This window comes from Astyanax mexicanus, chromosome 17 (assembly GCF_023375975.1).
Source record: "Astyanax mexicanus isolate ESR-SI-001 chromosome 17, AstMex3_surface, whole genome shotgun sequence".
In the NCBI taxonomy this organism is placed as follows: Eukaryota; Metazoa; Chordata; class Actinopteri; order Characiformes; family Acestrorhamphidae; genus Astyanax; species Astyanax mexicanus.
The window spans coordinates 22003915-22025506 of NC_064424.1; the positions used below are offsets into that span (position 1 = coordinate 22003915).

Consider the following 21592-nt stretch of genomic DNA (forward strand, 5'->3'; position numbering starts at 1 on the left):
GGAAGGAAACTAAGGTAAAAGATGTAACTGCTACAGAAGCTGAGACAAAGGCTGATAATGAGCAACCAGGAGGTTGTTGGGGCGGAGGTGGGATGCAAACTTTCGTCACGAAAAGTAGGTAGTTAGAGCAGGTATTTATAGGGTGGTTTATTGATAAGAGGTGGAGTTAGAGCGTGGAGTTTGGGTGTGGTCCTTCTCCCAAACTTTTTTTTACATATCATTTATGGATATGAAATATCCATAGCAAGCAACAAGAGTAAGTAACATCTTCAGAAGCACGTTTACAAAATTAGCAGTCAGTTTCCATATCACACTTATATTTTAAAAGAAAATCTTTAAAAGAAAATGTTATATATTAATTTCAGCCTAATTTCTCTGACTTTGTTAGAAATTAAATATTTTAAAGGTAAAGACCACACTATACACTCTACAATACTATTCCAAAATGATATTACTTAAGGAATTGTAGCAATGTCTTTCTGAAATAATTCTCTTATCAGTTTATTATTTTGCTGGTGTTTAGCTGAAAGCATACTCCCAATATAAGTATCCAGTAAATCAAGTGAGTGACAAGGAAAGTTTACACCTCTCAGCAGTAAATTTGCACCAACTGGTATAGCATTTATCACTGTAGAGTATTTGTCAATTTTGTATTTATTAATTAGGTCAATATAACTGTATGGTCTACTATTTGATTCAAGTAGATGACCAACTAAAATAAAATGATTCCAGTTTACATAAAAAAGTGACTCTGTGTTGTCTAAAAAGAAACTTAAGGTAGTGAGGCAGTAATATCTGGTGAGTAAGATAAATGAGTGGCTCAGGCCTCAGCTCCGTCAGTTCTTTCAAAAGCATCAGTGAAAAGAAACAAACTGCTTGTGAATGTAACATTAACCACAAAAATACAACAGAGACTGACGTGGCTAATGTTAGCTTAGCTGTGGGTTAGCAAACAGGTGCTGCTGTTATGTTAGCCCACTAGGTTAAAGGAGAACTCCGGTGTAAAAAATGACTTTGGGTGTAGTAAAACACGATAAAGAGTACTTACCTTTGTTGTTCGTTCTCCCGTAGCTTTAAACATTCATCGTATTTGAGCAATGTGGCTTGTAATGTGAACGTAGCATTAGTTTCAGTTAAGAATAAAGTCTAATTGCTAAAATGAGGAAACTAAAAATTAATACAGCTCTGCTACTGGACTACTAAAAATAGGTGTTCTAAAACCTTTGACCTGTCGTGTACACACACAGACACATTTTTCAAAATTTAATATTTTGTTATATCGCCAAAAATATTTTTATCGAGGAAGAAAACACCTTGAAATAATGTGATATAATTTTGTGACCATATCTTACACCCCTATTACCAACCCACTTAGATCCCATGCCCACGAGACACATTCCCTGACCATTCTTTACCCACATGAGCCCAACTTGAGTACGAGAACGAAATCAGTTGCTAGGAGTCCGATTTTCACAGGATAGATAAACGTGTGCTCTTTAATCTTCACATACATTATACATAAAATCATATCATTCAAATAATAAAAACAAACTCAAAGTGCAGAATGATAGAAAAGAAAGACACAAATTCACATTGCAAAAGGGCACAAAACAAAAAGAAAAACTGGGATATTTCATACAAACATATTTTATATATGTTAAAGCTCCGGATGGTTCAGGGGGTTCCTGCTAATCCTAAACTCGCTACAGCTAGAACAGCTGAGGGGCTGGAGGGTTCTGGGGGGTCGGACGTTCTGGTTTTAAGGGGTTATTGGAGGGTTCTGAGAAACGGGCTTTATATAGTATTAACAGAACACAAGCATGGATTTAGCAGAATTGTCCTTTAAGGCACCTTTCTTTCACCAGTGAGCCTGCAGTGCTGCTGTGAGCCAGTAGGGGGCACTAGAACTCTTCATTTCCGAAGGGGTTTCCCAAAAGGTTCTTGGCACTAAATCCCTATTTGGACGGAATTAGTTTCAGGGATAGAATTAAATTAAATGCTGGGGTCCTCTGTGATTTTATTCCCGTCCAGATAGGGTTTAAGATGATTCTTATATCATTTGTATTTGTATAATTACGGTGTGCGGCAGTGGACAAATAGCCATTTTCTTAAACGTGAGGAGACGAAATTCAGACGTCTGAGAAAAACACATACATGATCGTTCTGGAGAGGAATAAAATAATAGAGGGCCCTCCATACAAGAGAAAAACTACCCCAGGACCCCCTGAGAAACTAATACCGTCCAGACAGGGCTTTAGATGGTAGAGTGAGCTTTACACTGAGCTTTACACTCTCTTTATGTTAAGATGCTTTTTTGGGAGACTGGGCCCAGATCAGTGATCGCTCTGTCAGTTCTTGGTAAAGAGGGAGGAGATCTGGTCAGCATTTCAGATATCTTCATTTTCTACAATTTGATTAAATGAGAACAAAATCTGCAAATTCTATTCCAAGATTTTACATTTCTAAGATTTATGTCTATGTTAATGTGTAAGATGGTTTGAAGTGTAACACTTCATTTCAGAGAAACCTGTCAATTCCAAAAACTTTACAGCAGCAGTGAAAAGATCCTATTTGATAAAATAAGATAAAATGTATACTTAAGTTTGTACCCATCAATGCTGATACAATCTGTGTTTGTATAGTTAATACAGCTTTACAATTTAGATACAATGTGCAGCTGATTATTACTGAAGTTATCACATTACTTTTTATTAAGAGTTCATATAATAAGACATTGTGGACCAATTTATTCAGTTTAGTGTTGATTGTTGTTTTATAGTGTGTTTATTATATTATAATCACGTCTGACCTTTCACATTGACTATTTATCTCACATGCCTCTTTGTGTGTGTGTATGCGTATGTAGTAGCAGTAGTAATAGTAGTAAGTTAGTAGTAATAGTAGTACACACTCTGGAGTAAAAAGCACATTATTTACCAATGTAAAATATCATATTTTCGCACTATAAGGTGGACTTAAAATACTTAAATTTTTCCCAAAAAATCGTCAGTGCGCCTTATAATCAATCCAATGCACCTTATGAATTTTACCAGTCAGGTTGTAAGGAGGAGTAAAACCACTTCCCTGAAGTGCAGCGTTTTACAGGAGTTTCAGTTTAGTTCTCCAGCAGTATTAGCATTAGCCACTAACCATGCTAAGCACTAGCTCTTTTGCCATTTAGAGGTGAGTATCATTGGCCTGTAGCCTGCTGCTAACCCCGGCTAGCACTGCTGGAGCAGTATTAGCATTAGCTGCTAATGGCAGCACTAGCTCTTTAGTCATTTAAAGGTGAGTTTTATCCGCCTGTAGTCTGCGCTTTTACCATGTTAACAAAAGCTACATGGGACAAACCGCTAGCTGATACTGCCCTGGCTAGCTAATCTCACCTCAAATTTGCCCACAGTAATCTAAGTTTACTTGAAATAAACGGAAGCGCTTTACTCACCCACATAAAAAAAATCAGGAGAGAAATCTGTGTAGATTAACATTCTTAAAAAAATATATGAATAACAGTTTGGTTTACGTAGCTTAGCTTAGCTTTAAAGGTCTCACCATCCAGCTGAATTAGAAGGAAAACATGGCAACACCCGCGTTCCTTACTTGGTTGTATAATGCGCCTTATAATCCGGCGCACCTTGTATATGACCTGAAAATAGACATTCAATTCAACCTTATAGTGCGAAAAAATATGGTAACTGCTTCATAGTAAGGTAAATTTGATCAGATTTAAGATCGTAAAGTGTATGTTGTTAGCATTAGCGTTAGCCTCCACTTGGTTGTGTTTTTTAAACAAAGAATATGGAGCAGTGCTTAATTAGGTAAAAACTTAAACTAAAGATAATTTGTTATATTTTCATGCTCCACTGTTAAACAAAATTGGAAAACTTTTTTATTAACCTTATGAAAACTCTCTTTAGTGCTGCCAGCTTAGAAAGAATGTCTGATAGATAATGCCTTTTTTATACATTGTTTAAGATTAAAAACTCTGAATTAGAATGAAAGTATTTGATACGCAATACTTTAGATATTCTAAGTCACTGGATCATATTTAAACAACCTTAGTAATAATGCTGTTTGTACTGCTGCTTTAATATAACAATACACTAGCACACACTGACCCTTTACATTCAATAGAAAATATTTTTCAGCATGGAGAACAATTTTCATGTTTTTCAAATAAATACTGAATAAAAAGGTAATAAAACACTGCTGCTGCTTGTTCCGTGGTAACTGAATATAAATGTTCAGCTTGTTTTAATGTATCCGCTAAATTTTGAGCTTTAGTCTGGACGTGTCTGCATCTTCTGAGCCTGGATGGACTTGTATTAGGTTTGCATTGAATAAAGTAAGCTGTTATATAACAGCACAAAACAAGTAGGTTCACAATAGGGGATTATCAATGTTATTGATGATAATAAATCAATAAAATTGCTGTAATTGTGTTGAAAGTCTTGAAAACACCTGCTTCTATTTGCCACAATTGTAAAGAAATCCAGGTCAGTAGGTTTCTCTACAACGAAGCACAATTTCATACCAAACCCCTACTTTTTAAAACTGAATACATCTGTATTTTTCTTTACAGCAGCTCCTCACTCTCCGAATGAGAATCTTTTTAAATTTAAAAAAACCATACAGGACCACTGGGTTTGCTGGCCCAAAAATAACAAGGTGGCCAGCTCAAGCTGGTGAAGCTGGTTGACCAACATAGGGCTTTTTGGGGGTTTTTTGTATAGGTTCAGTGTTTGATGTTTGGTGTCCACTTGCCATTTTGCCTTGATGCATCATATTCATGTCAATGCAGACAGTTGCTGCATGCTGTGGTATATGATTGGTTGCGTTGTTTCGATAGCAACCTGGTGAGAGTACCCTTTCAAATACGATGCAGATGATGTCAGTTTTTCAGATTTCCAAAATTAGATTAGAAAAAGACTGATTAAAGATAGACATCCAGACTGTTCTTTTGCTTCCTTTGTTCCATATAGAAGCGTCAGACACACCCACAAGAGGTAAGTGGACATCCAGTATGACTTGACCATGATGGTCAACCAGCAAGAACATGCTAATTGGCAAGAATGACCAATCATGACTATAAACAAACACAACACTTTGCTGGTCAAGAGCTCATTTACCAGCTAGCATCCAAGCTGACACAGGGTACATTTTTATCTGGATGACCAGCTTTTCATCCACCTTACCCATCAAAGTCCAGCTTAAGCCCTATCCGGACAGTATTTGTTTCTCAGGGGCTCCTGAGGTAATTTTCTCTTTTATTGGGGGGGTCCTCTGTCACTTTATTCCCATCCAGAACGACTATGTGCGTGTTTTTTTCCAGATGTCCTCTGAGAAAATTACAGCAAGAATTACCCATTTTGTCCACCGCCATGCACCGTAATTACACATTGAGCGCATGTTTTCACAGAGATCCATGTAAACACATCAGCATGTGGAAATGGAGGAGTTACTAAACGCCACGTCATGTGACCAAGAAAGCAAAAAAAAACTTACTGGTCCTGATGCAAGAGTTTTATCACTGAGTAGAAATGTGAAATATTTTTCACAGATGCCCCCCTGTGAAACAAATCCTGTCCGAATAGGGCTTTAGACACTCCAAAACCATCTACTAGCCAATGCTAGTCATGACCTGAATTTTTAGCAGGCTGAATGGGAGATGTGCTTACCAGACTAATATGAATGCAACAAACCACTTGGTACTGTACTAGCCGCTGTACTATTTATTGTACTAGTTAAGACTTAAAACTACGTAGCCCTCTGTGGAAGTGCTTATTCGCCAGCAAGGTCTGTCTGAAGGAATGGAGGATATGACTTATAGAACCTTCTAAAGCCTAAACTACAACATCTCTTTGGACTGATACAGAAAACTAAAAGTACTGCTTATGTAACACGTTGTTATGTAAAATCTGGGTTTTAAATACAAGTCTGATTTCCTTGTTTCCAGCCATTTGAATGTCACATAGCATTAACTGTCCAGACTCTTTAGTCCGGTATTCCTTGCAGAGTCCAACCCTGCTGTGTTCTTTTCTCTTCCTGGCATCCTGTGGACACACCGGCCAACAGACCAGTGTGCTACCTGGGGACATTAAGCCCCCTTTCTTGACATACAAACCCAAATACATCACTAGCATTCTTATTCAGTGTTACAAACTATATGGAAGCTAAAAGCAGAATTCGGGGTTAGCCAGCTAACCTTGGTTACGCATGGACAGGTGAGGCAGCTTGTTTTCATTAAGTCAAAGATGCGGCCAATGGTCAGGGGTTAGCGTTAGCATCTAAGAGGGTCAGCTGGTCGATAGACAACACTCTGGAACAGTGGCAGATTTTCAAGATCATAATACTGAATTATAAAATTATTAACGGAAGGTTTAGCTATCAATCAATGAGCTTCCAACATCCCAGCCATCATTAAGATTGAATAAATTCATGCAAAGCAGTAACTCAAGTTTTCATTGTATTCCACCCGAAAGTTAGTCTTTTTTAATACCCCATTTTCTACTCAATTTGAAAGACTTTTGTATAAACCCTGTGCCCTAGGATAGGAGGGTGAAGGCTAGCCAATGTAAAGACTCCAACACTTGTGAAGTCAGCCACCACCTCTTTTCGATCTGCGACTGAATGTAGCATCAGTAGGCAGCCAATGCGCTTAAAGGATGGCGCCGGATCCCCAGCTCCGACACATCAGCTAACAGATGCCTGTGCCGGCCAGCCTCAAACTAGCAGTTACTAGACTCCTGCCACAGATGGCAAGAAGCATGATCCAGGATTCGAACCAGCGACCCTCAGATCATAGTTACAGTGCCTTAGTTTGCAGATCAAGACCAAAATAGTGCAAGGTTCTGTAGTCGGTCAGTATGAGAACCTACGGATCTGAGCTGGATTTCAGGCATAAACAGGAATAAAAAATAAAAAAAACACATTCCAAACAATATATAATAATGGGGACTTATTACTCTGTACTAATATTGTGTTTTGTCTGGTTTTTAAGTAGTTCAGACAACTGACAGCACTTTAACCCTAACCCCTGATCATTGCTCTACACGCTACCTCCCCCTCAAAGCTGTTTCTCTGAGCATCCGACAGGTGTGATCACAAAAGGCAGGTATAAAGCTACACACCACAACAGCTACAACATTAGTGTGGTAGCTCCACAGACTGAACTATTAGCCTGGATGCTATTAGATTAATGCCAAGCTGAACTACTGTGAGCATGACCTTCTGCTTTTCAGCATTCTAGCTAACGGCACGTGAGGTCATCCAAAGGCCTGGTTTTGTCCGAGGTCACGTCATCCACTCAGGGAGAAGATGCAAATGCAGTCTGAGCATTAGTGTACGTTGCGCAGACACACACACACACACACACACACACACACGCACACATATATATGTGTAGCAGAGCTTTTTTTTGGGGCTTCCAGAGTCCTTACCCAAAACAAAAAAACAGTGGCTCTTGATTGTTCAACAGACGAGCGCTGTCCCTCATTGGTCAGTAGCAGCAGTGGAGGTAAAGTGTGCACTGGGCTAGTCAAAAGTCTCCCACCTCCTCCGCAGGTCCTCCACCTTTTTTTTAGGGGGCGTGGCTGCAACAGCTGGCATTGCTGCCATAGTGAGCAAGTCACAGAAGGGGTCCTGGGGTGTGCCGACAGGAAGCGTAGGGGGCAGAGCCTGGGTTAATAAAGGCGGTGCAGGGGAATCCAACAGGCTAGAGAGAGAGCTACTGCTGTTGGAGGTGGGCGGAGCTTTGGCAGCTGGCCACACTCCACTCGCCTGGACTCCCCCAGTAGCAGAAGGCTGGCCGAACACTGAGAGGGGACGTGGGGGTGCTGCGCTGTAGTAGGTGCTGGCGTGGGGAGGCACGTAGGTGGAGGTGAATGGGTTGCCAGATACAACAGGACTGTAGTGTCTCTGAAGGTTGTAGTGAGTGTGTTGTGCAGCAAAGGGGTTGAGGGACAGTGGGGGCGGGTATGAGGGCATGGCAGGCCGTGGGGGAATGGGAGGTTTGGGGGGTAGGCGGGGCTCTTCTGCTCCACTCAGAGGGTCCAGCAGACTAAGCAAGTCAGCCTCCGCCTCCACACCGGATGGGCGGGACTGTGAGAGAGGAGACATGTTGAGGGCTTGCCGGAATTCCTGCCCCCCTGCGCTCACGTTTAGTCCCATCTCCTTCTGCAGCAGTGTCACGGCCGGAGCCAAAACCGCTCCCGGCTCTGGTGTTTTACGGCCCTGTGGTCGAGGAATCGTTATGCTGCCTGTCTCCATCCTATCTAAGCTCTCCTGGTTGGAGGCAAAACTCTCGTGGCTGGCAGGGCGGGGCTCTGGTGGCTCCAGGGGCGGGACAGACAGCGGTCGTTCCCAGCAAGGGGACTCACGACCAGAGAGTACAACCGAGTCCAGATCTTTCTGACTACGTAGCTTGTTGTAGTTGGAGTGCTTCAGTCCCGGAAGAGTCCGAGTACGTTCCTCACCACTGAGCTCCATCCGCTACATAACACACACATACAAAAACACACAAAAACACACAAAACAATACTCAGATATGTGTATTAATACGTACAGCACAAATGACACTTGCAAATAACAGTCCAGACAGATAATTAACTGACGTGACCTGTTGTTCTTAAGTCATTTGCTGTAGTTTGAAAGCTCTTAAAAACCTTTAAAAAACCATGAAGGATTATATGTTCTGTAGTAACTCACAATATAATCAGTATGTATCATCAGATATTAAGGAAACATGGTGAACATGCTGAGTTAGCAGAGCTTCAGACAGTATTTTCTTATGTGAACCATGCAGTACATCACAGAAATCTGTGAGGATTTTGGCCTCTGTATCTGCCAACTGCAATTCCCTCTGTCCCATTTCCACACTCAAGGTTTCTAGCAGCACACAAACAGTTTGCTGAAGCCATGGAAAAAGGGCAAGCTATTTTTCTGCTGAACCGGTAATCACTCAGCTTCGGTAAGGTTTGCTAACCATAGCTGGATAATTTACCACCACCACTAGCGTAGTAGAGACTGACATTTTGGACATTGAAAAGTATATTTACCCTGACAGACACTGACAAGCGACGACAAGTCTAACTGTGTAGCTCATCAATCTGGCAACCTGCACGAGCCTTGTGTCTGGGGAAAAGCAAGTGGGGTTGGAAACTCCTTTTGGGTGACGTCATAAACTACTCAATTCCTTACAAACAACACATTTAGCTTCTGGAAGGAACCAGAAAATGTTGTTATAAAGCCTGAAATGTTACAGTCTGTGTTTAGTTTCTAATTGGCAACCATATTTATCAATAAAAGTGGCTCCCGCTTGTCGAGGCTTGCTTTGTTGTGCTCATAAATCCTTAAAGAACAGTGTAAATATGAGAAAAAAATATATAGCAGTGATATGCAAACTAGAGATCAGAGAGGAGGACAGTGCACCTGATAGCTGAAGTCGACTTGCTGCACCTCGGCCTCACACATCGAACTCAGCTCCTCCAGGCTCCGTGCCGTGCCCAGCGGAATGTGTGTGTAGTGTTTTGTGCGGGAGGTGTGTGTGGATGCCCCCTGCTGGCTGCTGAAGGAGTCCAACAGAGTCAGCTCCGAGAACTTCTCCTGCACGGGACTAGAGGGAGCAGTGTTGCCCTGGCATCGCTCCGCCCCTGCCTCCTCACCCTCCTCCACTAGCTCCGCCTCTTTCAGAGACCTATAAGGCTGAGGCCTGAAACACACACACACACACACACGGCATGATCACACTCAGCTAGTCTCCACCTTAGCACTTTCCTGTGTAGGTAGGTGGGGCTAATTACTATTATTTTATTTATATTCTACCTACACTACTCACCTTTTAAGTTTTAAGTTTTTCCATTAGACAAATTTGCAGAGTACTGATTGCCCAGAGGAAATCGTAATGTGTCACAGAGGCATGTCTAACCGGCAACAATCTCTTACCAAAATATACTCTACCCAAAAGTAGCCTCAGAGAGCCTTTTTTTATATTGGTAGGGGAGGAAGCACTTTTTCCCACACATGAAATCATTCACATATCTGCCTGAGACATGACTGCTTGCTTACTGTATAAGTAAAACCTCCAGGCTACAAAAGGAGCTTGTAAAATTATGCGCTGGTCTTTATAAGAGGTATAAACATTTCTCAGACTGGTAGCAAATTAAAAAACATAGTGACAGCTATAACGTGTCAGGGTAGCAGTGGTAGTTGAAAACAAACCAGATACCAGTTATTGAAAAGCAACTAGTGTTGGTACTATGTAGTAAAACAGTGTCATTTGTCTGGGGAGGCCAGAGAGCAGATTTGTCCTGTTTTGTTTAGTTTACCATTGTTTTTTTAATGAACAGGTATTGATGTATGTATTTTACCTGAGACAAAGGCTTAGGTAAGTTTTACAATACGTGTCCCCTTGCACTTTTCTTCAATGCATGTCTCTCGGCTTGTCGTATGGGCGTGTCTATGATGCTTTTGAATTCAAATGAAGCAACAGAACAATCATAAGTTTAATATTTACATTTTTAGTAAACCTCACAGTACTCTATAGCTCTTTAGAACTATATTCAGCTTCTCTTCTCTGGTTAAAAGGCGCTTGTTCTGTGTGTGTTTGGCTCATACGTGTGTGAAGTCGCAGCCTGCTGTTCCCTGATTGGCTGGCCGCCAGATTAAATTTTGAATAAAGTTGAGCTCTGCTGCAATGCAACCCAGCATGCGCCACGGAACGCAGCGGCTCTCTAGACTGGAATGAATAGGATGCGATAAGGCTTAAGTGCTAGTGGACACGTACCGTTAGTCTACTTACTAAGAGGCTGTTCAGGTTTGCTGGAAGTGAAATCTATTGAGGAAATTGGTTGAAAATTGATTATTTGATTCAATTGATTCGATTGTAAAAGAAATGGTCAAGATCTGGAACATTAGAGCCCCTAAAACAGAGACTATGCATTCTTCCTCTCAGATAAAAGACCACACCCACTAACTACTGTGCTATGATTTGATGAAAAGAAGAGTAAAAGAAGAGACCATTCAAAGGGGGCGGAGAGCAGGAAGTGTTCAGGAAAAGCGGAGACAGATTCGTCATCCTGGGAAATCTCATCTCCAGAAGAGTCCTCACACAGAAATACAGTGTAGTGACGTGTAGGACGCATACAGCTATAGAGAGAGAGAGAGAGAGAGAGAGAGAGAGAGAGAGAGAGAGAGAGAGATCGATAGAGAGAGAGCAAAGTTGATAAGCCCAGAGCCAAGTGATGATCATGAGTACATCCAGGTGATCAGGTGATTCACGGACACACCAACCAGAGAGAGAGAGAGAGAGAGAGAGAGAGAGAGAGAGAAGAGAGAGGAAAGAGAAAAGAGAGAAAGGTGCACTGTGAATTATGCAATAAATATATTTCATACATTATTAACATTGTAATAAATCGAAACGATCTGTAAAACGTCAGGATCTTCACTCTGATCAGGTCCAGTCAAGTCAGTGACCCACAAATTTTTCATCTTGAGCAGCAATCAGTATTTGTATTGATTTGAAATACATTATGTGATTAATCAGCACACAGAGCCCTCTACAGCTATCTGCATCTTTATTCTGATTTGATTGTGATGATTCAGATTCCTCTGAGATTCCTCTGAACTGTAAAATATGCACCTTATCCCCTCAAACATGTTTAAGAGTGAGATTAGCTTGTGAAAATATATTTTTTAATGATTCAGGCTTTAGGACCAAATACAGAAAACGAGAGAAAAACAACCAATGTTTTGCCAAAATCCGATTCCCCTTCACATGCAAAAACGTTATCCAGCAGTAGGGGCCAAAAATGTATGATTGTGACCCCTGTATCTACTGTAACTGTAATTTTATTTTAAAAAATTAAGTAGCATCACAGCAGGCTCAGTTCTGATACATCAGCTCACAGACGCCTTGTGCTGAGCGACATCACCCTTTGGAGTGATGTGGGGAGAGAGCGCCATCTACCCACCCAGAGAGAACAAGGGCAATTATGCTCTCTCAGGGCTCTGGCAGCTGATAGCAAGCTACATGAACAGGATTCAAACCGGCCCCCCCTTGTGGGGAAATGTAGTTGATGGCAACAGAACTAAAATAAAAATTAACTAGGTTTATAAAATGTAACACATAAACCCATGAACTTGGTCCTGAATTTTAGGTGTGAAAACATCCTACTAATTAAAATTTTTAATGTACTTCAATGCTTTCAATCAAATAACAGACACCCAACAATACTTGATCCATGCAATGCTGCAATATAGTCAATCAACTAAATTGGTAAAAATGTCAATAGATTAATCAATGTAAATTAGTTCTCTAGTATCTAGATAAGGAGAAATGCAGTACTACAATACTGCTGTTAATAAATTACTTTGTGTGTGTGTGTGTGACTGTGTATCTAACCGAGAAAGAGAGAGTCTTACTGTTCAGGACTGCCCTCCAATCCTACATTGCTTCGGGGTCTTTTTGCCACCAGTGGTCGGGGAGGACGAGCCTACAAGGACACAGACACACACATGTTGGATGAATACAAAGAGAGAGAAGAATGTCAGAATGACAGTAAATCAGTGTGTCCTGAAAGTACTGGTTCAGAATTAGAACATGAATGTCTGCAACCAGCTGGAAACATTCAGGTTAGCCATGCTACAAGCTCACCAAAGGGGTCAGTCTAAACCCAGAGGAATGCAGCAGAGCAGCAGACAGAAACCACACAGACACTCCTAAGTACCGGGGTACAGGGATAATTGTTAGAGGGGTCAGTATCTGAATACTGAAATCACTTTTCAGGTATTGATTCTGTTTAATCAAAAGAAGCAGTCAATTCCCACTCCAATCCGCAATGGCGCTACTGCACTATGGAACTTTGGTAAAGCTATCCTCAGGCCAGAACTGCCTAAAACTGTGCAACTATAGAGTCTTTAGTGTATAATTCTGTACTATTATTCTACTGCCTCAGACCACATGCTTCTTTTACTCATCCCTCAGCCTGTCCAGAAAAGCGTGTGCTGTGATGTCCACTTCTCAACTTTGAGGGGAGCCCAGAAGTCAGCTATACCAATTCTCACGTAATATTGTTTTATAATATTTTTTAGAAGCAGATGGATCTGGTGCAACTTCACTGTACAACAAGGTGCCTGACAATAAAATCACTGATAAAAAAAAAAGTAAAAAAAACAGCAGCACTTGACAAGAATAACCAACGCGTTTCGGCACTCAGGCCTTCTTCAGGGGTTAAAAGTTTTTTTTATAATATTTTTAGCCTACCCCTACTGTACCAATCAAAGGTTTGGATACAACTGTGCTGTGGTCAAAAGACTAGCTACAAAAAATATTGCTGCATTTTGACTCTTGTTTAAGACTTTTTAGTTTAAAGAGCCACTAAATTAACTTCAAATGTGTTCCTTTGAAGTAATGAAACATATCAGTCCTGCTTATATTTTTTATAAGCTTTTCACAATCTTTTGTTCTTTTTACACTTTTATTGTGGTAATCTCCATCTCTGCAGCGCCCTCACAGGTTTAACTGTGATCTAGGCGAAGATGATGTTTCCGTGTACTTTGGGACACAGACATGTCACAATATGTTAATTAGTCAAACACCCAGTGACCCTTCTAAACTACCCCTCCCAATTTTTTTTTTATTTGAGCTGAGGGTGGAAGCATAAAATGTACCTTTGTACTACATTCCGGATAAGTTGTGGACATCCTGCACTAAAACAGACACTAATCCCAAACCTAACCTGGATTTCAGTATGTCTCACACCTGGCGATGCTCAAGTCCAGCCCAGAAAAACACGGTAGATCTGCATGCAGTCAGTAAAGACGGTCAGGAAGAGGTGAAGAAGCTCAAAAGGCCAGAAGGTGGAACGCCAGAGCAGACAGGCAGTCTCGGGTACTCACTGGACGATTGCTGCGGTTCAGTTTGGAGGGGGCTGGGGGAGGGGGGCGCTTGGGAGGTGGGCGTGTGGGGCGCTGTGGACGGGCATGTTGAGGGGGTTGGCCTTGTTCCGACTGTTCCAGGTACACACACATACATTAGGGCTGGGATAATTCAATTATTAATCAATACTGAATATTTTACTGGATTTAAGACAATTTCCACTTCTACCAGAGGGGGCGACAGGGGACACAGTTGCTGTAAGACACACCCACACACATCTCTCAACATCACTTGAATGAGACATGCCCCATGGATGAGCAAATTGAGGTCCAGAAAGTAAAAGTCCATCCCAGGATTTCGTTCCAACTGCCTCAGCATGTAGCTAAACACAGGGGTTGTGGTAAATCACCAGATTATTGAATGAACACACACTCGCTCACACCACCCACCTGTCCAAAGTGCACAGTAATTGGTCGCCTCTGTTCCCAGGTGAGTGAGTCTTTACTGTGGGTGGAGGGCAAGTGGGTGGAGCCTGGCTCGTCTCTGCTGCCGGGGTAGCCGTTTTCCATCAGCTCCTAGAGACAGTCAGTCAGATACATACCAGATGTACATGTTGCGTATCTTTCGCACTATAAGGCACACTTAAAATTCTTTAATTTGCCTTTTAATCCAGTACGTCTTATGTATGAGTTTTACTAGTCAGGTATTAAGGAGCAGTAAAGCCACTCTGCTTAAGTGCAGCATTATTAAGGAGTTTCAGTTTAGTTCTCCAGCACTGGGGCTAGAGTAGCATTAGCATTATTTCTGCGCTATTTCCCCGTTCAGAAGGGAGTATTATCGGTCAATAGCCTAATCCTAACCCCGACTAGCATTAGCATTATCTGCTCACCGCGCTCACCATTTCCCCATTCAGAGGGGAGTATTATCGGACTGTGGCCTGCTCCTAATCCCAGCTAGCACTGCTGGACCAGTAGGCCACTAATGCTAACGCTCTAGTCTTAGTGCCGGAGAAATATGGCAATCTAAGCTTCCAGTAAATAAATGAAAGTGCTTTACTCACCCAAATAAACAGTTTTCAGGTGAGAAATCTGTGTATATTTACATCCAGTGCTCATTTGAAGAAAGTCTTTTTTTATTACAGTTTTGTTTACTTAGCTTGTTTAAGGCTTAGCTTTACTTAACTTTGTTAGCTAGACCCACCACTTTGTGTTGATTTTAACTGGGTTGAGCTTACAGTGTGTATGCGTGTGTGTGTGTACCTTTTGTTTAAGGCGACTCTTAACTTCTTTGATGCCCATCTTGGCGTGATCTTTGGCCTGTAAGACAAACAGCAGTAAGAGTGAATATCTGAATAGTGATCTGAACCACATCTCTAACCCATGAAGAACCTCTAGCAGCATTATTCATAAAAAAAAAAACGTGGAATTGTGAAATTACTTAGAGTTAAATTTAAAGTGATGTCTAAATACCTTCTTTTTATACCAATGCATTTCATATTTATATTATCAGTCTTAAAAAAAAACATGGCCTCTCTACTAGCTTCATGGTGGCGTTTAGTGCTTGGATCCAATCATTGCTGCTTTTGACGTATTCAGAAGATGGTGGTGGTGATTAAATTTGTGTGTTCTACATTAACTGCATCCCTAAATCAGAAAAGTTTGAAATAATAAATAAATAAAATAAATGTAAAAATGTACAATAATTTTACTTGTATTATATTAAGAACAGATTTTTCATGTTTTGTCCATATAGCGTATCTCTGAGGATCTGGACGTACAAACTTGTAGACGGTCTTCATGGCAGGATTTGCTTTCGTCTTTACGGTGTTAAAGATTGCCCCGCCTCCTTTCTGTAAGAGAAATGCCAAATCAGGCTGATTATCATCTAGCACACACATTATAAAATAATCATAATATGAACAAACAATAAGCACACAAACATACATACACATACACACACATATATATATACAAAACTTATAAAACACTGGCTTTTAGTAACTAACCTTAACTGTAAGAAGCCACTGATGGTACACTTTATCACTACCTGTAAAACAGATACACAATCATTTGCCTTTTTTTAAACCACATCAAAAAGAAAAAAAAACAATCCTGAAACTTATTAATGTAAAAGACTGACAGCATTTGTCCACGTGGAAGTAATGTTATTGTTACTGATATTGTTAACGTAGCACCAAATTGTGCCGGCTCCAAAATTAAATGACAGTTAAGGGGGACTGTGGAAGTCAAGGTTAGATTCAGAACAAAAGGTCAGAAAGTTCAGAAAAGCAAACAGGGGTTACAGTGAAACCATACATAAATCAGCTGCTCTACTCACCAGCATACTCCCCCATATTAATCTCCTCCTCAAACACATCACTGAAGCCTTCACCAGAATTCAGTAACTCCAAACGCCCATCTATAAACTAAACAGAAACACACACACAATATAATCCCAGAAAAAAAAAACACTTTTAATTAGCTGATGAATACGCCTGGTCAGTCTGCGTGTCTTGATTATCAGGATTATATGAGGATAAAGGTCAAAAGTTTTAGAACACCCCTTTTTTGTACGGCCCAGGCAAGCTCCTTTTCCCCCCCTTCATCATCTTAGCAATGATTTTATTACTGCACTTCAGCTATCAGACCTCTAATTCTTTTCTTCACTGCTGAAACTCAGACTTAGTCCAGTGTTAAGCTGAACTAAAGGCGTTGCCATGTGGTTCAGCCAGACCTCACTCTTCCTGTAGCAGTTTTTTCCAGTTTACAAGAGTCTTTTAAAGGTGTAGGAAACGGTATTTACCACTCTCTGGCTTCATCTGTAATTTCTCTCAAGAAATGACATACTTTTAATAGTTACAGAGTTATCTGTGTTTTCTGTGTCTTTTCCTAGTTATAAAGAGAAAAGTCTGAATGTGTATAGAGTGCAGTAACAACATCTGTTCCAATACTGCTTTACTAAAGACAAAGGCTTTTAAACTGTCATTTTTTTGTACCCAAGCTGTTAACCAATTAATTAATAATCACCCCCTCTTTTTTAAACAATATATATATATTTTTTTACAATATGCTCAATACACAATATATATATTTCACAATATACTCAATATGCTTAAATAACAAAAATAAAGGGAAAAATAAGGGTGTTTTGAAACTTCTATTATTTTCTTGATACTATTCCTTTGTCAAATGGCTCTGTGTTTTTACCTGTTTAAAAAGCTGAAGCTGGATAGCATTCTGCAGAAACTGTCTCATAGTGCTGGATCTGTGTGTAATGAACGCATCCTCACTGAATGTAATTGGCTCTTCCTGAAAGCAGAAATAGGAGAACACAGTCAGAGAAATCAATGATACAATGATACAAAGGAGGAAGTCTACAAAACTGTAGATACTTGAAGATACACAATATATATCCTGATTCTCAATTTTCTCACTTCTCGGATGCACATTATACTTATGCAGTCACAATGCAAATAAATCAGTTGACCTCAGTCATTCTGCTTATAAAATCTCACATCAAATACAAATAAGGCCTGTCTTAAAATACTGCTGGTTTTAGAAGCTCAGTGCTTGGGCACCAATCACCACCACTAGTGATGTAATCTGAATATACTATTATTTTATTAGTATATAAAAATAAACAGCATGTTAGCGGTGTCAATTATATTAATTAATCATCACATCTAACATTTGAAATGTGTGTGTTTAGATCTTACTGGTTCTATGCGCAGGGCGCTCCTGTAGCTGCCGAACAGAGACGCCTGAGCTTTTAGAAACGCTCTGGCCACCCCGTCTCCCGTTGTCGTGGAAACCTTTTTCAGGCGATTTTTTAGAGATGACACCTACAACCCAACACCACAAATAAACATACAGAGATCCACACAAACACCAGCATACAGTCACCAAAGTACGCTATCTGTTTTTGTGTACTGTATTTTTCATACTATAAGGAGCACCTAAAATCCTTTATTTTCCCAAAAATCGTCAGTGCATCTTACAATCCAGTGTACTATATGTATGAATTTTACCAGTCAGGTATTAAGGACAGTAAAGCCACTCCACTGAAGTGCAGCATTATAGTTTTAGTTTAGTTCTTCAGCACTGAGACTGGAGCAGTATTAGCATAAGCCGTTAACCGTGCTAAGCACTAGCCCTTTTGCCATAAAGAGATGAGTATTATCAGCCTGTAGCCTGCTGCTAACCCCGGCTAGTACTGCTGGAGCAGCATTAGCCACTAACCACGCTAACCGCTAGCTCTTTTGCTGTTCAGAGGTGAGTTTACCAGTCTTAAGTCTGCGTGTTTACTGTGTTAAAACAAGCTACGTGGGACGAACCGCTAGCTAATATCGCCCTGGCTTACCGGACACACAGGGTTTCCCAGTCTAGTGCTATCGGGCGGCATTTACTAGTGCTAACCGCGGCTAGTCGCTAATGCTAATGCTGCTGCACCCAGCATTAGTCGAAATCTGGAAATCTAAGCTTACTGTAAATAAACGGAAGCATTTTACCCAAATAAACATTTTTAATTAACAATCCAACACTTGTTTGACTTTAAAAAATATATATTTTTTAAGAATTACAGTTTTGTTTACTCAGCTTAGCATCACTTAAATTAGTTAACCTGCCCACCACCACCACCCAGCGGCGAGACCTGCTAAATTAGAAGGGAAATATGGCGACATCCCTGTTCCCTACTAGTGTCACATAATGCGCCTTATAATAATAGTGTGAGAGTGTGTGTGTGTGTGAGAATGTGTGAATTCTCACCACATCATTAGGAAGACTCTGCAGATCATCAAACGGAGTCTCCAGAGTGTTGGTGTCCACGTTAAGAATGACAACATCATCCAAAGCCATTCCTCTGACCTTCTATAACAACACGCACACAAACATAACACACTTTTGTCACACTCTGTAGACTGTCATCACACTTTACAAGTGGTTAGGGGCAGTTAGGAGTGGTTAGACATTGCTTTAGGGGTTACTGGCTATGGTAGTTACAGATAGTTTAAGGTAAATATAGTGGTAAGAGAGTGGCTTAGGGCTCTTATATATGGTTTAGGGGTAGTTAGGAGTGGAGTGGAGTTGGTTTACGGGTGGTAAGAGGAGGCTTAGGGATTGCTGGGGTGGTTTAGGGGAGGTTAAAGGTAGAAAGAAGGGGTTTAGGGATTGGTGGTGGTTTTGAGGAGGATATGAGCAGATATAAATGGTTTAGGGGTTGTTATGGGAGGTTAGGGGAGGTTTAGTTGTAGTTAGGAGTGGAGTTTAGGGATTAGGGATTGTTGGGTTGGTTTAAGTGAGGTTAAGGGTAGTAAGAAGGGGTTAGGAATTGGTGGGGTGGTTTAGGGGAGACTTAGGGTAGTAAAAAGGGGTTCAGGGATTGGTGGGATGGTTAAGGGAAGGATAAGGAGGTTATGGGTCTTTAATGGGTTACTGGTAAGTGGTTGTAATAACATATAACAAAGGTGATGTAGGGAGGTAAGAGGAGGTTTACGGATTGCTGAGTGTGATTAGGGAAGTTTAGGGGCGTTCAGAGCTGATGTTGGAATTGGTGGGGTGGTTTTAGGGATAAGGCATGGTTAATGGTAGAGGTCAAAAACGGAGGTTAGGGGTTGTTGAGGGTTAGGAAAGGTCTGGGATGTTAATGGTAGAGATGGTTAGGCAAGGTTTCGAGTTGGTAAGGTAGTTATAGAACTTGGATGGTAATTGGGGTAGTTTAAAGTTACTGGGGGGTAAAAGTGTTTCTTACCTCCATCAGGCTTGAATGAACTCCTATGAGGTATGGCATCGGAGCGCTAAAGCCAAGAAAGAGAGGAAATAGCTGATCAGAAGTGATTTTAATTATTACTGAGCACAAAGCAGCTGTTTAAAGTGTGTGTGTGTGTGTGTGTTTGTGTAAACATCTTCATAGGTGATTGACAGTAAGGTCATTTGTGTGTGTGTGTGTGTGTGTGTGTGTGTTCTCTCACCAGCAGTAGTCTAATAGGTGTTGTGGGAGCACTGGGATGTAAACATGCTGCCAGTACATGGGATACAACATGGCTGCTGCACCATGGACACATGCTGTTAACTGAGAAAGCGAGAGAGGAAGAGAGAGAAAGATAAAAAAAAAATGTTACTCTTCATGTTAATGATATAGAGGAGGGAATTTGAAGTAAAATTCACTATGTGTCCAAAGGTATCCAGACGCTGAACAAGTTTAGTTTTAAGGTGTCTGACCCAGGCATACAGCTCTGGATAAAATTAAGAAACCACTTCAGTTTTTGAATGGGTTTTTTATTTTATTTTGCTATTTATAGGTGTATGTTTGAGTAAAATTAACATTGTTGTTTTATTCTATAAACTACGGACAACATTTCTCCCAAATTCCAAATAAACATATTGTCATTTAGAGCATTTATTTGCAGAAAATAAGAAATGGCTGAAATAACAAAAAAGACGCAGAGCTTTCAGACCTCAAATAATGCAAAGAAAACAAGTTCATATTCATAAAGAGTTCAGAAATCAATATTTGGTGGAATAACCCTGTTTTTTAATCACAGTTTCCATGCATCTTGTCATGTTCTCCTTTACCAGTCTTACACACTGCTTTTGGATAACTTTATTCCACTCCTGGTGCAACAATTCAAGCTGTTTAGCTTGGTTTGATGGCTTGTGATCATCCATCTTTCTCCTGATTGGAGAGGGTTTCAATTTGGTAAAATCAAAGTTCAAAAATCAAAATCAAATCAAAGTTATCATTTTTAAATGGTCTCTTTTTTCCAGAGCTGTATACAGATTTACAAAATGTATACAAGTTGTAAAATCAACACAGAAAAGCAGTGACCAAAATAACAGGGCTAGGCTATTGTAGAGCAGTTGTAATAACATGACCCTGAGTTCAATTTGCCTAATGCCAGGTGTGGCCTAGAGGGTTGTGAAGCCCCCCCCCCACCCCCCCAGAATTTTGTTAAACACAATAAATAGTGTGTGTTTGTGCTGTTTATGGTAGATCACTGTTAAATACATGTTTCAGCCACCACAACACACTCAACTTAAAACTGGGAATGATTCAGTGTAAAAACATCTTAATCCTGTTCTTCTATTAGGAATACAGTGCACCATGATTATCCAGATATGTAAACATTTAAAATCAATCTTCTTTTAAAGGAGAACTCTGGTGTGAAATTGACTTTGGGTGTAGTAAAACACTTTTTTTGAAAAGCTCACCTCTGTGCTCATGCAGCTTTCCGAGATCTAGAAATTTTGTGTAGTTTGTCCAAACAGGCTAGAATGGGTTTTAATGGGGCATATTTTGCTCATGCAGATAAATTGCTTTTTTACCAAGCTCAAAGTAGCCCCACGCCTCATTAGTAGAATCCCTGACATTTAAAACTAGCCATTAAAAACTCTAAAAGTGCTTAAAGTAAAGTCATGATCAGCAGAGTGAAGATCACATAATGCCTGGAAAAGGCACAAACGCAAACGTCTTCTTATGCCAGCTGTGGGAGACTGAAGGTGGGCTATTAAATTTTATCAAGTTTTACTACACCAAAAGTAAATTTCACACCGGAGTTCTCCTTTAAGTGTAACCAAGTATTTGTATGAAGCTACATATGAGTATAAACTCTTCTAACTTCTATAAGCTTCTAACTACACTCGCTTTGAACAACCTCTAAAGGACACGCTTTACACAAGCATTTGTGGACAGGCTAAAAGATAAAGACTTTTATATTAC

General features: G+C 40.4%; 1 protein-coding gene across 4 annotated transcripts in view; it reads right to left on the reverse strand.

Moving 5' to 3' along the window:
- Positions 1 to 1467: 1467 nt before the first annotated feature.
- Positions 1468 to 21592, reverse strand: part of dennd1a (DENN/MADD domain containing 1A) — a 30478-nt gene continuing 10353 nt past the window's right edge. The window contains exons 10-24 of one of the 4 annotated variants that reach the window (XM_015605268.3): positions 19845 to 19945; positions 19625 to 19670; positions 18643 to 18744; positions 17592 to 17717; positions 17083 to 17184; positions 16214 to 16301; positions 15882 to 15922; positions 15654 to 15725; positions 15136 to 15192; positions 14326 to 14451; positions 13897 to 14007; positions 12421 to 12491; positions 11017 to 11145; positions 9430 to 9709; positions 1468 to 8490 (exon numbers count right to left, since the gene is read on the reverse strand). In XM_015605268.3, the coding sequence (XP_015460754.3) occupies positions 7534 to 8490; positions 9430 to 9709; positions 11017 to 11145; positions 12421 to 12491; positions 13897 to 14007; positions 14326 to 14451; positions 15136 to 15192; positions 15654 to 15725; positions 15882 to 15922; positions 16214 to 16301; positions 17083 to 17184; positions 17592 to 17717; positions 18643 to 18744; positions 19625 to 19670; positions 19845 to 19945 (2409 nt within the window). In that variant the 3' untranslated portion in view covers positions 1468 to 7533. The remainder of the gene's footprint in view (positions 8491 to 9429; positions 9710 to 11016; positions 11146 to 12420; positions 12492 to 13896; positions 14008 to 14325; positions 14452 to 15135; positions 15193 to 15653; positions 15726 to 15881; positions 15923 to 16213; positions 16302 to 17082; positions 17185 to 17591; positions 17718 to 18642; positions 18745 to 19624; positions 19671 to 19844; positions 19946 to 21592) is intronic. The other 3 variants (XM_007247003.4, XM_022676212.2, XM_007247005.4) reach the window with 3 other exon arrangements.